At 31.6% G+C, this 18,563-nt stretch overlaps 1 protein-coding gene across 1 annotated transcript in view; it reads left to right on the forward strand.

The window, feature by feature from the left end:
• The window catches only part of LOC116887867 (interleukin-1 receptor accessory protein-like 1), a 433,006-nt gene that overhangs the window by 128,703 nt on the left and 285,740 nt on the right, over positions 1-18,563 (forward strand). The window contains exons 3-4 of the mRNA XM_032889362.1: positions 2,758-2,944; positions 6,432-6,585. Of these exons, the coding sequence (XP_032745253.1) occupies positions 2,758-2,944; positions 6,432-6,585 (341 nt within the window). The remainder of the gene's footprint in view (positions 1-2,757; positions 2,945-6,431; positions 6,586-18,563) is intronic.

The following is an 18,563-nucleotide window of genomic DNA, read 5'->3' on the forward strand; positions in this document are numbered from 1 at the left end:
TGAGATCTTCTTTAATTTCTTTCTTCAGAGACTTGAAGTTCTTGTCATACAGATCTTTCACTTGCTTGGTTAGAGTCACACCAAGGTATTTTATGTAATTTGTGACTATTGTGAAGGGTGTCATTTCCCTATTTTCTTTTTAGCCTGTTTAAACTTTGAGTAGAGGAAGGCTACTTATTTGTATGAGTTACTTTTGTTCCCAGCCACTTTGCCCAGTCGTTTATCAGGCTTAGTATTTCTCTGGTGCAACTCTTGGGGTCACTTAAATATATTATCAGATCATCTGTAAATAGTGATATTTTCACTTCTTCCTTTCCGATTTTTATACTTTTGACCTCCTTTCATTGTCTGATTGCTCTGGCTAGGACTTTGAGTACTAATTGAATAAGTAGGGAGAAAGTGGGCAGCCTTGTCTAGTGCCTGATATTAGTGGGATTGCTTCAAGTTCCTGTCCATTTAATTTGATATTGGTAGGGAGAGAGTAGGCCGCCTTACTCTTCAATAGAGTTATTTTTACCTCTATGTGTATTGCTGCTTTATTAGCTATATAAAAAACAACAAACAAAACAAAAACAAAAAACCAAAGAACCAATTGAATCATCAAATTAATGGATAATGAAAATTTGTAAATTTATTAAATAGAATGTCATTCATCTCTAAGGAAAAATAATATCACAAAATATGGAAAATGGATGAGATTAGAATATACTTTATTGTCTGCAATCCTCAAAATGTCTATAATGTGCTCACTCATTATATGTTAACATGAAACCTGACTATTTTATCTAGTTTCATTGAATGTTAATATAGTTAGACGCTCAATAATTACTTTTTCTGACAAAACTACCTTACTATGATTTGAATATAATGCATTGGAATAACATCATATATTATATAAGCCACCATCCAAGAAGGCCTCAAAATGCTTAACCTGTACTTTGTTCTAAAACTTGAGCTAAAATTTCACACATTTATATTCTCACATAATTCTTTTTGTTTTATTATTTTCCATAATGAAGCATTTGGTCTACTTTTCATAACTTCAATTCGGAAAAAGAAAACATTTTATGTGGCTCCCTGTTTAGTTCCATACTACTTTATTTTTTTTTATTGATTTAATGTCTCAAGTACATTTTGGACTTGACCTTTCTTTACTATGTCATTATAAAATGACTATTTTAGGTTGCCAGTTTTCCTACACGAATGAAGTTCTTTTCCATTTTGTTGAATTGCATTTAGTTTTCTGTCCTTCTGATTGTATCACTTTTTTCATTACAATAGAACAAAATCTTTCCAATATACACATTTTGTTTTCATCCATTTTCAAGTTGAACTCATAGATTACATGACACTCAGGGTGGCTCCTGTGAATCTACATTTCTTGAGTGCGCTCTAATATATCCAGTTTTCATTCATTCCAGGTTTTGAGAACAATCCTATTAGTTAGGAAACCTTGTTTTTTTGACAACATTTTAGTAGTTTATATGATTTTTCCATTTTATATTAAATTAGCTTTAAAATTGTTTACATGTGCAACTTTCTTACTTATTTCTAAGAGGCTAGGGACAGAAAATTTATTTTATCATTGTAACAAAACTCCTGAGAACATACTCTTTGCAGCTTTTAAGATGTTGGACTAAGGTTTATATAGGTCATTGTTTTATTTATGGATGTTTTAAATCAACTTGTAAGGTAGTTATCATAGGTAGATAACATTACCTATATTTAAAATTGTCTTATTTATTGTACATATTTTGCTACTCAATATAACAATTAACTACTGATATACCTATGTTCTGTCCCCCATCATGTCGAATACTACAAAGATAATAAGAAATGACATTTTAAATAGAAGATCAATGATCAAGCATGCAATGAATTGTTGGATACTTAATAAATACTTCTTTACCAACATTTAAATGTAATACTTTATCTTTTATTTTCACTCCTCAGCATCACATAATATTAAATACTCAGATATATAAATACCAAGCAAAAGTATAACATTATAGTTTATGTCTTCTTTTTTCCAAATTATTCAAAGAAAATATTTGATCATGATTTCTACTCTAAATTATTTTAAATTTTAACCATGATTTAGAATTCAACAAAAAACCAAAACCAAACCAAAACAAAACAAAAAAAAAAAAACAAGGGATGGAGACTTGGTTCACCAGTTCTGTAAAAATCCATGAGTAAATATTGACCTTTGACACAACAGTATCCATGTTTTAAACAAATGGACATGTACCTATAAACCTAATGATTGATTTCAGTACTTTCCTAAATATGTTTTTGTCCCAAAGTCATCAAGCATCTCTCCACTTATCAAGTCTAAAAGTGCAATAAAAGATACATGGCATTATTTGTGTCCTTCATTTGTACTTCTCTACTTAGTTAGCATGTTTTAACATAAACCTATGTTGGACATTTTTGTTATCCTAAATTTTTCTTCATTCTTTTCATTGTTCTACATAAAAGTGTATGTATTAAATAATTTTTCAAGTAAAATCAAATATAATTTTTGAGGAAAATGGGTATAATGTACAATTCTTGCTGTATAAGACCAAGGGCTGTTTAGTTGGTAAACAGTAGACAATCCATAAAATAAACCAAGGCATCTCCCAACAAAAACATTAAACAATGGATATTTTCTCTATACTTATTTTACATATTTTCCTGAAGATGTTAACAGTCTGTTGGCACCATTTACTTTCCATCCACAACAGGTCACATATAAATTCTGCTTTGTTACAGGAACTCCACATACTGTATGAAAGTATCCATCTCACTGACAGTAGGAGAAAATGACACTGGACTCTGCTACAATTCCAAGATGAAATACTTTGAAAAAGCTGAACTTAGCAAAAGCAAGGAAATTTCATGCCGTGACATAGAAGACTTTTTATTACCAACCAGGGAACCTGAAATCCTTTGGTACAAGGTATGGACTTTGAAAGATTTTATTGCCTGCAAATAATTTAATGTACATTTTATTCTAGAGAAATCTGGATGAAAGATTAATATATAGCTCATGACTTATAGAGTACTATAGCAAATTGTGTTCATCCTTACAGGATTTTTATGAGACTTTATTTTACATGTATAAGTGTTTACCTGAATTTATTGTCTATTGTACCATGTGCACGCAAAACCCACAGAGGCAATTAGATCTTTAGGACTGGAGTTAGAGATGGATGTGAGTGGTCACATGGATATTAGGAATTGGACCTGGTCATCTGCTTTTTATTGTCTACCTATCTCAAAAACCCCATGTCATTGTAAATTTTAAAAATAAGCAGATTTGGTGTAATAAAATATTGGTTAACATTTGTACTATTGGTCAACCATATAAGCTGCTGTGTTTATATTTAAATATTACATATAGCAACAGCTGTTTGAAAAATTTGGAAACTAAAATATTTTGAAAAAATATTTCTGGGTTTAGCATTCAAGCATACCCCAAGGCAAAGTAGAAGCAATAATTATTTTCTTCTATGATAAAATAGTATCCTAATTTTAATGGAATATTATATTCAATGTTCATAACATTGTCTAAAATCTAATTATCTTCAAATATAAATTGTTTAATAAATAAAACTCAAGAAAATAATTTTATTAGCATTATTTTCTTCTAAAAGACAAAAGGCCAGTCCCCCGTTGCTGTCACATCACTTATATTCATGGATCTTCCCAACCTACTTTGTTTTTAAGCTTTTTTTTTACCACCTAAGAGCAATTTTATCTTGGATAAAAAAAAGTGAATATAGAAACTATGAATGTTTATATGAAGCAGTTAGTTTACAGATAAATATCCTACTTCAATGTTTTCTTTGTCCAATGGTTTGAATATATATATATATATATATATATATATATATGTAGAGAGAGAGAGAGAGAGAGAGAGAGAGAGATTAGACTTTATATTATGTACTGTATTCCTATCAGAATTAGAATGCAAACCCTTATAATTGTTATCAAATTTTTTAAAACACTATTAAAAATGGAACAAAAAACCTGAACAAGTTCAAAATTTTTTCTTCAAAATTAACAATATTCTTCCCAAAGTCAACTTTGACTCTGGATAAAAAGCAATGGAAGTTCAGAATATCAATGGAAGTGTTGAAAATTTGTCAACTCTTCCCTTGGTTTTCTGTCCTAGAGAATGTCAAAAAATCACAAAATTATTAGCTTCCTTGGTTTCTTTTCTGGATTTTGATAATTGAGTACATCTCATTCGAGGCATTCTGAAGTTTGCCTGTCATCCTCAGGAATGTTTTTGAGTATTTTGAGACTCATATTTTTGAAAGCCACATAATTTTTCTTCTGGCATTTCTATGTGAACATTCTAGACTTGAAGCTTTGGTTTTTACTAATAAATTAATTAGATATATATTTTTTCCTTATGACTTGCAGTAAATCTCTCAATTTTTTTCTGAAATATGAGAGCAAGCATATATACATACATATTTACCTTTCAGTTAAAATTAACTCAACTTAAATTAATTTTTGATGATTTTACATTGTTCATTCAGAGATGTTTCCACATTTTCATAGTCATTTCAGTTATCAAAAGCATCATAATGGTAGTGGGAGATAGAGATGCATAACATTTTCAATTTTTGTGTTTAGTTAAGTCTTAACTTTATGCTATATAAATAGTAGACATTAGGGAACTAATTGTATAGTACTGTAATGTACATTTAATGCAATTAGGACTGCTTATGCAACTAATGGAAGCAAATAACAGCTATACTTTGGCATGAAATAACTGAAAATTTTCTTGTACACATAATTTCACAGAGACATTTACCCACACTTATTATGGGTTTTAAAAATTTGACTTGCCAGTAAATAAGTTTACCTGTCTATGGTTTCAAAAGTGTTAAAACAATTTTGTCCTTTGCTTTAAATACTAGTCTGAGAATAGGGATTCATGTTTTGGCAAAACCAGAAGTCTCTTGAGCCAATAACATTATAATAAAAAAGATCATAATTTGATGTGTCTATCAATAATGAAAATGGATATTTGTGGGATGTGAGAAACTAAGTGTTCTTATTCACTACTAATGAGATTATATTGTAGTATAGCTCTTATCCTAATCTTTATAGGTATTTCTCAAAATATTCAAAATAAAACTTCCATATGACAGAACTGCACCACTCTTGGTATAGACCCAAACAATCCTATATCCTACCACAGAGATACATATGTACCTATTCCCACTGCTGCATTTTCACAATAGTAAGGAAAAGTATCAAGTATATATATATATATACCATCTACAAATAAATGGAAAAGAAAATGTGTTATATGTCCACAATGGACTTTTGTTCAACCATAAGGAAAAAAAATAACTTTACTAAACAGATCTGAAAGTAGTATAATAAAAGAAGCTACCCAGTCTCAAAAAGAAAAAAAATGTCACATTTTTCACATATGCAGATTCTGTTTTGGGTACATGTAAATAAGAAGTTGTAAGAGTTAGAATATAGTGTCAAACTAGATAGAGGAGCACAAGAGGAAAGAGATACTGCTAAAGTCAACTAAGGAAGTCAAGCTACATAAGTGCAGGTGATAAGGGAAAAAAGGCTACTGAACATGCAAGGGCACACAGAGAAGAGAGGAACTAGAGATGAAGAGTACACAAAAGAAACAATAAAACAAAAAGTCTTTGGACAGATACCATATACATATTAATTCTTTGTGAATTCATAGAAATTAAAAAGACCTTGGACATACATGTTAACTCTTTCTTCAATGGATTATAGAATGCACATAATATGTATAGGTTCAGCTCTTATAAGCACAATTATATTTTGATAAAATATTAGAACAGAAATGTTTAGCTTATAGAACTATTTCTCAATGTTTATTTAATAACACCATTTGAATTTTATGCTATGTATACCAATTAGTCAATTTCACAATAATCTATTAATTATTTACACTTAATTTTTTGTTGAATGGGATTAACAGATATATGATGTTACTGAATATAGCAAATTACTATGTGTCTACTACAGAGGTAACACCATTACAAGTTAATGTGACCATAAAATTATTCTTAAGAGGATGTTCTTGAGTTGAAGATTTGAAAAAAAAATAATATAATTTAGTATTGAATCCAAATCTTTAGTCCCTGTAAAACTTAATGCATAAAAAATTGTTGTGCTTCAGACATAATTGTGTGTGTATATAATCCCCCTGTGAGGCAGATCAATTAGGACTTCAATTCTAATGTAAGTGACCTAACAAGTTCGAGATGAGCTTGTGTTACAGAAGAACTTTTTTGCTTTTTTGTTTTTTGGTTTGGTTGTTTGGGGTTTTTTGTTTTTAGACATAAAACCAAAATTATTTTTTATTGGTATAAAATAATTTTACTTTCTACTTACTGTGTGTACTACCAAATTTGATGTTGTTTGTGTAGGAATGTAGAACAAAAACATGGCGACCGAGTATTGTATTCAAAAGAGATACCTTGCTTATAAAAGAAGTCAAAGAAGATGACATTGGAAACTATACCTGTGAATTGAAATATGGAGGCTTTGTTGTGAGAAGAACCACTGAGTTAACGGTTACAGGTAATCACACTCTTCAGTATTTCATTTGCAAGTAAAGAAACTGCATTTTGAGTAGGTCTCGGGCTGTGTATTGATGTTTTTCAACCTCCTAATGAAAGAAGCACTCAGCTAAATGCTAAGTGGATTCCTATAGGTGAAATTTATTCCTCCTTGTTTTAAAATCATCTTGTGCTGAAATACATTTGAAAAGGTTAAATAGAATAAGTTTAGGGAATTATACAAATGTTATCCTTTTGAAAGTACTTGAAATAATGAGTTTACAATTTTTGAAGATTATGCTTGTATTTTGTGGAGTGAGTCACTTTTAGAAACGTTTTCTAGAGTGATGAGATAGAATATATGAAATGTACTCTGTCGTGCTACACATTAGACAAATCATTTTCTACTGACTTATCATTATATAGATGACACATATGATCTCATAGGTTTAAAAATAATGTAACTTCAGACAAAATTGTTTTTAAAATGTGAGTTGTTCTTTTGTTCTAGAAATCAAAGAAACCACAGCCTTGTTATTGTAAAAAAGAACCAAAATAGGATCAGGGTACTGCTGATTAAAAGCAATGTACAATTCACCAATCTAAAAAGCCTAATTGTATTATTGTAAGCTCCTGAATACTAAATTACTCATGTAAAAATGATAATGATGAAATTTGCCTTACAAGGGATTTGCAAGTATTGTATGAATTAAGGTAATATGTATATAATACATTTGCAATGAGAAAATCTAAATGCTCAGAAATTTAGTTATGCAAAGAATTATAATCATGATCATTTTATATTTACAACAATAATCACCTTTGTAATAAGTACCTCCTGGAAAGGAGAAGAGAATCCAAGTCAAAATTAAAATGGGAAACTGATGATACTTGCACATTATTATTGAAAGAGACTCTTGATGATGTTTTGGGGTCCTATCTATCAAGCATTTACAGAACAGCGTAACATTAACTAATTTTATGCCTTCACTATCGCTTGAAGAATAACTTTCTTCTATATGAAACAAATATATTTTGATAGGTATATGTATCACATAGGAATCCACTTCTTTTAAATCTTGAAGTATTGTACAATTTGACTCAAAGGTACATTGTTTCACAAGACTCATTTGCTGAATAGCAATTATTCTGACAAGGGGAAAATTCATTACATAAGATGCTCTGGTAAAGTCTTTGATAAATAGTAGACACAGTAAACAACTGATACCTGTAATTTATGATAGACTTGAATAGTAAGCATACACTTAGTCTCCAGTTTGTATTATATACCTGTAATAACTATGTGTATGACTTGCAATCCTTTGCTTTGCATTTTGGTTGTGTGTCATAGATCAGTGTACAGAAAAATTCAGAGGAGCACTTTATCACTTTTATTTGCCATCTTTTCAACAGTCCAATGAAAAATATGCTAGTATACACAGTAAATATTGAATTTTTTTCTGTTCAGTCTTTATCTTACAAAGTATACTGAAAGAATTTTTCTAAACATTGTATATTTAGAAAAAATAAAACTATGATGGAAAGTGATACATTCTAACTAAAATTAGTATTCATTTCTTGTCTTATCTCTTATGAATGGAAAATATATCCATGGAAAATGTATTTTTCATACTCTAGAAAAACTATGACTTATAAGTTCTATCCAGAAAGGTAGTTTGAGAGTCAACCCTGTGTCTTGATTGATAATAAACTTATATAAAAACATTTGGCAAACCTAAGTGTTGAACTTTTTGCTCTTCAATTGGTTTAGAATTTTTTTTATAGTTTCTTGATTTGTTCAAAACATAGTATTTTCTTCATATGAAAATAAATATTTAAATTCTGAAATCCAAGAGGACGTTAGTGATTTATCATAATTATTGACGTAAATTATGTAAATAAATAGGTCTCATGGTAATATTTCTATGCATGCTTTTATTATGCATTCATCATGGACTAACTTCCTTCTATGTGGCTCTTTATCTGTTATCCCTTCCCATCTTCTATTAGTCTGTCTCATACTTTCAGATGGCTTCTTCATGGGAGAGACAGTGTACAATACTCTCTCTGATTGATCTATGTTGATGAGATGATTTTCATTTCCATTCATTTTCCTGCAAATGACAGAATTACATTCTTCTTTTTCATAATTAACAATATATTATGGGTTTATCTCATCCATACATGTTTATACACTTATTTTTCTATAAGTATCTATGTTCATGGAGCCTGCAAGGGACTGTGCTTAGTCCACTGACTATGTTGTGTTTATGTAGCTTGGTGTTCTTTTGGGCCCCTAGAAGTGGGAACAAGCCATTTGTATTTTCTCTTGAGAAACCTGTGCCTCATTTAAAATTATTTCATTTCTCCTTTTCCTTTTCCTTCCTCCAAGCCATTCTGTATATTCTTCCTCTTTCAAATTTTTAGCCTATTATTTTAAAATTAATTGTTGTTACAAACATAATATATATTTATATGTATTCCTAAATATACAAATAAAACGTCCTCAATTTGGACAATATGATATATATGTATTTTTTGAGCTAATCATTTAGAACTTAAAACCAATTTTATTGCTCTTCCTTGGGATAAAAACATTTCTCTTGCTCTCCCACTTCCTTAGCTGGCTGTAGCTTTTTTATGTAGGGTTGTGGCCTCCTATGCTTTCTTCCATCATCATTAGCAAGTATTCTGCTGTTCTTGTTAAGACCATATTTTGACAGTTATTTTATAAAACTTTATGAGTATGGATTCTTAAATTTCTATGCATTCCCCACCACCCTGTTCTTGTTGAACCATAAGCCAATATAAATTCTTTATTCTTTAAGGTTTTTTTGGTCATAGTATTTTATCACATAATTAGAAGATTTTCAATCCAATAGTTTTTGGGGGTATAATAGTTTGATTACCAGCCGTGGTATTTACAAACAATTGATCCATCTTTCTAAGCTGGATTTTAAAGTGTTTGTTAAATATTTATTTGTTGTTCTAATGGGCATGCATTATAAGTGGGTGACTTTTCTCTTTTACATTTTTTTATTTTGTATCTTTTAATGTTTTAAATACAAGATGTCATGGGGAGTTTCTTTTGGGTTCCTGTGTCTTTGGTATTCTATAGATCTCAAACATGTATAGACAACTTTGGAATTATTTTTCTATATGACTGAAAAGGTTCTACATATCTTTGCTATATGGTCTTCTTTTTCCTCTAGCCCATAATTTAAAAGTTAAATCTCCTCAACATGTCTAACACCCTTTATTTTATTCTGTTTTTTTTTAATTCGCATCAACTTTTACTGAGTGATCAGATTTCTCTACTTTGTCATCCAGTTCTGCTTTTTTCCAAACATGATCCAGTCTATTTACAGAGTGATCACTGAAGTTTTTATTTGGCTTAATTAATTTTTCATATTCACTATTATTATAGTTTGGCTTTTCTTTGGAAATTCTACATATTTATTAAGCTGCTTATGGATATATTTTGACATTTCATTAAGTTCTTTGTTTTTGTTCTTTTGTAGTACATTCATATCTCTTTGAGTTGTTATACATAGCTAAGATTCTTTGAAGTATTTTTATAGAAGATCTAGGTGTTTTTCATTGTGTTTCATTACTTTTGGGCTATTAATTTGGAAGAGAATGTTGTGTTGTTTTGATTTTGTTTTAATATTAAATTCATTGCTGCACTGAGACTTGTGCATCTGAAGAAGTTTGTCAGGTACATCTTCATTTTTATTCTAAACATCTCCTTCAATATAGGTGTGCACTCTCTATAGATGAGAATTAGTTTATAAGAAGCTTAAGGTGTGTGTGTGTGTGTGTGTGTGTGTGTGTGTGTGTGTGTGTGTGTGTCCACACCTGCAAGTGCACACTTTATGTAACTGGTACTGAGGGCAGAATTTTCTATCCTTAGCCTGAGGGTTTACTCTTTTCTGTACAAAGAAATACTAAAAGTGAGCACACCCTCTATTGGACCTCTCTTCTGCTGCCTTTCGTTATAGTACTCCAAGTCTAGTAGTCTGGTGTTGAGAAAGCTGTGATCAACTTGTGGCAGGGGATGGAGATCTCAGAAAACTAGGTATGAGACAAGGAGTCTTATGGACTCAAAACGGGAAGAACCTACCTGGGAATCCTGGTAAGGAAAACTTCAGAAGAATAGGAAGCAGTGGGCCTAGTCTGAGGTATGGTAGTGAGAGATCCCAGAGGAAATATAACATCTGGAAACACTTTGAGACTCAATATGCGACTTGCAGCCAGAATAAGTGAGGCATAATAGTGTCTATATTCTGGTCAGAGAGGCAACAATGCAGCAGAGTGTCTGCTGGAGTAGAGAACAATGTAGGTACCTTACTTAGTCAAATGCGAAAGGAGTGTCTTGGTGCAGCTGAGCAGACCTATGGGATCATAAGTAGCACACCAAATTTGTGGTGACTCAGGATGAGTCGCAATAAAATTAGAGGTACCAAAAAGAGTGAGCATTATTTTTAGGAAAAATACCGAGTAGAGGTCTGCTATACATGCATTTGATAACTCCTTAGTGATTATGCTATTTGACTATATTTTTATTTACAGACATCTGTGTTGGATTGTATACTGATTTTCTGAACTGCAATGGCAAGCAAAATGTGAGAGTAGTCAAATTTATTGATATAAAAAAACAAATATATTTAAATTCCTTACACTAAAGTATATTATACTTAAAATATAAATTTAGCACTAGCCCTTTTTCAAATTATTCCAAAAATTTGGGTAAGGAAAAATGTTATATGTGGAAAATGAACTACATTAAATCTTGTAGTCCTGAAATAAATGATGACTCTCTAAATTTCTTAATTATTTGTAGGCAGAATAATTGGTTTCCTTTAATATTGCTGGTAGATATACATCCATGCATGTACACACATGTTTACACACACACACACACACACACACACACACACACACACACATGCAAACTTTTCTGAAATTACAAGCAGAAGTTTATCAATTTTTATTGGGTCTTTGGAAAAAATCTATAAAATTATTTACAACCTATTTAAAAATATAAGTAGAAACATCAAAATTTATGTTCTCAAACCATGTACTTGATTTGGAGCAGGCTGAAATTTTAACACAGATAAAATTGCCTTCAAGTTCCCTCTCTTCTTTTTCTTGGTATTTTACCACATTTTTAAAAAAATTAAAGAGACTTCTTTTGTTTTTCCAGATTTTAGATTTTATTTAGATTATTTATTGAAACGGTAGAACAAAAACTAGATACTTCTATCCTTGATAATACATTGAATTTTACAATTATGAAAAATGATCAGAATACAAATAAAAGCAATGAGGGCATACTGTAATGATTCAATAGATTGTTTTCAATAGACATTTACTGAAAAAAGTCACTATTCTTCTCTCCAATTTTCCATATAATGCCCCCTCCAAGTGTTAAGGGTTCAAAAAATAACTGTTGTGCATACCAGCAAGGAAAAGTGTGAGAACAGATGGGTCCTCTAAGGTGGATGTCAAGTATAACTGCAGTTTTCTAGAAAGAAAGAAAGAAAGAAAGAAAGAAAGAAAGAAAGAAAGAAAGAAAGAAAGAAAGAAAGAAAGAAAGAAAGAGAGAAAGAAAGAAAGAAAGAAAGAAAGAAAGAAAGAAAGAAAGAAAGAAAGAAAGAAAGAAAGAAAGAAAGGAAGGAGAGGAGAGAAAAAGAAAGAAAGAAAGAAAGAAAGAAAGAAAGAAAGAAGGAAGAAAGAAAGAAAGAAAGAAAGAAAGAAAGAAAGAAAGAAAGAAAGAAAGAAAGAAAGAAAGAAGTAAACCACATAGAATAGACAAAGAAAAGACATGTCAACAATAGCTTAAGGACTACTGATTATTAAGAGACAACCAGAAAAGCACCACACTTTTCCTCACATATTCAGTTTGCTGCGGACCAGGATAGATTCAGTTAGATGCTCTGTCTGACTTTCTTGGCATTCAGGTTACCTGGTTTCCAGTTACTTATAATGGATCTGTTATCCACAATTCAGTGCAAACCTGTTCCAGTTTGGGGATTAGTTTCCACAAGTACCAAGCTGAATTATCTCTTATTTGTATGAAAATACTTATTCTCAAATTTGAAAGGGACCTCAATTATTCCATGTAGTTTCTGATAATTCTATTATTCCTAAACAGAATCAAAACCCTCAGCAGCACATGCACACACCTTTTGGTCACTTGAACTGTGCTTTCATTAGTTCTTGTTCCACATTCAGATCTCTCTTGAAGCATAGCAAATAGTGCTGTACTGGGTTTTCAGCTACAGTTTGGCTTGTCATTGACAGATTGGCTTCTGCTGCACCATGGTTTTCCAGTCAGTCTATTGTTTCTCAGGCTGTAAGTTTTATGTTTGATATTTCCTGATCTCCTTTTTTTAACTTTGGTTTTTAAAACTGCCTCATATCTTGAAGAGCTTTCATCCCATCCTTCCTTAGCTTTCATTTGTTTTGGTCTCTTCCAAGTTTGGAGTGTGAACTGTGTTTTGATTCAATGATCAAATCAGTTTTCCATCCAAATTCTGTGAACCATTTTCAGCATCACAATCATCCTCAATTTTAATGTAATCAAATCCTTGGACAGCAGGAGTACACATCACATGGAAAATATATATCAAACATAAGACCATACTTTCAAAATTCCCACTGGAATTCAGACCTGGTATGGTCTGCCATGTTTTTGAGGAACTGAGAAGTGTTGGTGTTGGGAAGTGACAGGGCAAAAGTAGTGAGACAACAAAAGAAACATTAGCACTGGCAAGCATTGCTAATTGATTCAGCTCCTGAGTTGGCCCACAACTTTTGTGTGTTTCTGTCTCTGTCTCTCTTGGTCTCTCTCCTCTCTGTTGCAGAAGTTTTAATTGGGAAAATATTTACTTGTTCAGAGTATGGATGCAATATGTATATTTTATTTGTTTGGTTTAAAGAAAAATAAGAATGGTCCTATAAAGTTCTTTTAGAAATGTTGATGTGGCAAGACTTTATTGTTTAAAATCAATTATTTTTATTTGTTTGATATTTTACTTGCATGTATGTCTGTAGGTTCCTGGTACCCAGTCAGGCCAGAAAAGGGCAGTGGATCTTCCTGGAACCAGACTTACAGATGGTTGTGAGACATAGAGTCAGTGCTGGGAACCTTCTCGAATAGCAACAAGTGTTCTTGGCTACTAAGCCATTTCTCTAGCCACACATAACTTCATGTGTACTCATATATTTAGCCAAAACATTTTCAATGATTTTACAAAGCAAGATCTTAACCAAAATGAGTGACATCTATGCATTATAAACCTTCCAACCAGTTAAAGACAAGTCATTTCTAGGACTCAAAAAAACAATAAGAGAATGGCTTAGGAAAATGTTATACTTGAAAATGAATTCCTAACTAAATGTGAGATTTGAACAGATTATTCAGGAGCTAAGAAAGGAAAAACTTACAGGAAAACAAAATAAAACAAAAAATGAGGAAAGTGGTAAAAAAGAATTATAGTTTCAGTAACATTTTTTATACTTGGTACAACATTTTAACAGAGTTAATGTAGCAGTATATTTAAACGACTTTCCAATCAACCATGGGCTAAATTTATGCTTTCAAAAGGTACATCTTCCTCCTCTTTTTATGGATGAGAAAGCTGAAGCAAAGAAAGGTTAAGTGGCTTTATCAAGGTCACAAAGCATCACGGTGACAAATGTAAGAATAAAATTTAATTCCAAGGACTTCAGTCTATGATTTACTCTTCGAGATAATTAATAGTAAGACATTGTAGTTTTCATATTAGCTCTGCTGATCGCAATGAAAGATTTATAATTTAGGTTCAACTGAAACACATTGTACTGAGACCTTTAATTCTTCTGCCACTGATGAAATTAAATGGTATATTTCTGGGTCTAGCTTGAGGGTATATCTTTATTTTATGTAGCTAAGTAAAAAGTGAAGTGCAGTGTACATAAACAGGGGAAGTGATGAATGTATATGAATGTGTGCATTTCTACTTTTCACGTGATTATAAGTATGTATATCTATGCAGGTTTAAGTACAAATATGCATGTATGTATCTCACTATAGCTCTGAACTTATATTGTTTTTGTTTTTAAGATTTATTTTTGATATTTTTATTTAAATAATTGTTATCTTTTTGAGTAGTGAATATATAAGAGCACCAGTGGAAGGGGAAGCCCTTGGTCCTGCTAAGACTGAACCCCCAGTGAACTAGACTGTTGGGGGGAGGGAGGCAATGGGGGGAGGGTGGGGAGGGGAACACCCATAAGGAAGGGGAGGGGGAGGGGGATGTTTGCCCGGAAACCGGGAAAGGGAATAACACTTGAAATGTATATAAGAAATACTCAAGTTAATAATATATATATATATATATATGTACTGTGTTTATTTTATTTAAACTCTCCTTTGCTATGACCCGCATTCCCTCTCAATTTCATGTCGTTTTACTGTGACACCTTCTGAGTCCATTTAGTGTTTCTCACGTGTTTATGTGTTCAGCGCTGACCACTTGGATTTGGATAGCCTATCAGGGAGTTCATTAGTAGAGCAGTCTGTGTCTCTGTCCCTCAGAAGCCATCAGCTACCTATAACTCTTCATCTCTCAGTGGGACTCTATATTTAATTGGCTTGTCAACATGACTTCTTTACTTCCAATACTACATTGTAAAACTCAGTATGCTATGATTCCATTCTTCACCCTATAATTCAAAGTTCTATTTACATGTGATCCTATTTAAGCCAAATCAGAAACAAGAGGTAGAATAGAGGTTACATTACTTGTGAGACGTTATTGTTTTATAGGTATAAGCATCTCAATTTAGGATAAATAATTTTTAAAAATCTAGAAATGGATGGACTGATAGTTACTGTAAATATACTTCATACCAATACATTTTACACTTTGAATGTTAGGTTTCATACTTTTCACTATAAAACAATTTGAAAATGTGTATTCTTAACAATGTAATTTTCATTTCAAAGATATTTTATATGACTCTTCTTTTCTACCACTTCATGTTGGCTCTGCAATTTGACATGCAATAATTTTTCTATAATGCTTTGAAGCTCCCGCTTTTATGTCAGCACTTTCTATTAAGTGCTTTTAGTTTTCACATCAGCAAAACTAGCTTTGAGCACAACATTTGCACCTATTTCAATTCAGAAACTGGTGTTGAAGGTTTCACAGGACAAGTTAAAGGAAACCTCCACCCAATATGTTGAATTTTCTCAGTCTCATTAAATCAGAAATTGAAATATACTCTGGGACAGTTCTGGTGAGGATAGGTGATTATGCATCAAAAAGTATAGCTTTAAAGATAAAAAGAAACATAATAGAATGCCAAATCCCAAAAGATTAATAGACTGTAACATAGCTTGGACATTTAAATACGAATATTATCAATAAAAGTGGTAACTTAAATGCCCCAACATAATTAGTAGTTTATTCTGTACTGACCCTATAAAACTTAACAGCATAAAATGTCAATCTGCATTAATGAGCCAAATACATTTCATAATAATTTTCTAAATTAATTAATTTTTAATATAATAATACATGTACATATATACCACAGTTTATTTTCTTAGAGAATTATGAATCCAATCATTGCATACCTATTACAAATTTTATTATTATCACAGATTAGGCTAAACTTGAACAAGTGCTTGCTTCTATGACTGATAATCAGAGGTAAATCCCTGGGACCCAGTCTATCTTGTGTCCTACATATTTGTGTCATTTTTTTAAAAGAGTTTTTTGATCTTATAATTACTTTATTTTTTCCTTCTCTTTTCTTCCTTCCAACCACCCCCTCCAGCACACACTCTCTCTCTCTCTCTCTCTCTCTCTCTCTAATTCACAGTCTCCAATTTTTACACACACACATATATATGTATATATATATGTTTCTAAATATGTGTAAATATAACCTGTTCAGTCCATATAATGTTATATAATGCTAATGCTACTTGTATGGATGATTTTAGGGAGGAGCAGTTGAAATTAGACAACGAACTGTGCTCATCAGTACACACACACACACACACACACACACACACACACACACACATATACACACAGGCATGGGGTAGAGAGACTATTTCTCCCATCTACTATCACTGCTTAGTTACCTATAGCTCTTTGACTAGGATTGAGTCTTTCTAGGCTTTAACCTTTCTGCACTAGCAATGTCTATTTGTGTCTTCCTTGTTTAGGACTTCTTAGGTAATAACAATGTTGATGAGTGTAGCTTTTCTACAAATTCTCGGAGACACAATCTCAGAACAAGCTTTCTGTGTGTCCTGCAATGTCCCTATGATTCTTAGGTGTAGAAGCCAGGTAGCAGGTGTATCAGTCGAAAGTAGGCTACACAAATCTGTATTTTAATTAGTTGTGGTTTCCTGTAATATTCTCCACCAAGTACAGAAAACTTTTCTTTGATGAGACATAAGAGCTACATTTACCTGTGCCTATAAGAATAAATATTTAGAATGTAGTTAAGGAACATGACGAAGATTTCCAAAATAGTATATGCTTTTGTTGTTACCCATGTTGCCTCCCATAGTAGAAGTCTCTACTGCTGAGAACATCTCGTACTTCAGAATAGGGTACAGCAAACCTAATCTGAATATAATCTGAATTTCTGAGAACTAGCTTACATGATAGGAAAAGGTACCATGCAAGTTTTCCAAGGAGAGAAGCAAATAATAGCCCTATTTAGCAAAGATGCCTATGACCTATATCAATGATAATCAGTATGGGCAAAAACCCTTAAGTTGCAGTAGTGGTATTCGTGCCCTGGTAGCAAAAACAAACAAACAAACAAAACCTGGCTCTCTGATTGGAGCTGAGGCCTATTCAATAAGAAAGAAATTATTTCTATTACTAGAAATATAACCACTAGTCTAGGACTAGTGAATCTTGACAGAAAAACTACAGCTGCCACCATATTAAATCAAAACTTGCATAAGTGTGATAAAAATAGCACAAAAACTTCCAGATATTTGTTTTTTGGTATGAATAAAACTAAGATGATTTGTTTGAGCAAGAGAACTTTCTTGGAACTGCTGACATTATAGCATCTCAAATTTAGTTTGAGTCAACTCATATTGTGCTTCAAAATGAACAACAATCCACAAAATCAGCAACTGAATCATTGCACAATCATTCTGATAATTCTATTGCTGTATTATGGAGTTATTAATAAACTTAGCTTTCACATCTTCATTTGATAATCATTCATGGATAACAATAAACAGGACTCAGTTTTGGGCAGAATTCTAATGCTATCTTCTTTGGAAGCTTTAAACATATGACACAATCCTACGTGAGGCAATTTAAGGATGCAGTGATTTTTTTCAGTTATATAAAAATATTTTCTAAGCTCTTACATATTGTATAATTTAAGCAACTGTAAATGACTATGTATGTGTAGACATTGAGTTTTGCTATGAGAAGTTCATAACATAGTAAGCATTTAAATAATAAAATTTGTTCTAAAATTTTAAGAGTTTAAAAGCTTTATTATTTTGTATTCTATGGGAAAAACTAAAAAATATATTCCAGGAATTTTACTTGTCTCTCCCATGATATCAAATGTGCTGCCGTTGAAAAGAAGAAACAAACAAGTGTTAATTACGCAACTTTCAACTAATATGAATATTTTATATTTTAGATGAATTTGTTAAACTGCCTGAAAATATACATTTTAGTCTTCATGTAAAAATATATGACTTTTGCATCTTAAGAGTATTTCATATTTTCATTTCTCAAAATGCTTGACCAAGGCTTTTAGTCATTATATTAGCATCTGTTGTTCCATCTGGCAAACCTAAAAAAGCCAATGTATTCTAAATGGATAGTTCAACATGAATATGCAAATTAATGATATTTCATGACTTCTGTACAAAATGTAAAGAAGTTGCTTCTTCTATGCCTTAAGTAGAAGACCTTAATTTTATATACATACATATATATTTTTTCTTCA

The sequence above is a fragment of the Rattus rattus genome, chromosome X, assembly GCF_011064425.1.
Source record: "Rattus rattus isolate New Zealand chromosome X, Rrattus_CSIRO_v1, whole genome shotgun sequence".
NCBI classification, from domain to species: domain Eukaryota; kingdom Metazoa; phylum Chordata; class Mammalia; order Rodentia; family Muridae; genus Rattus; species Rattus rattus.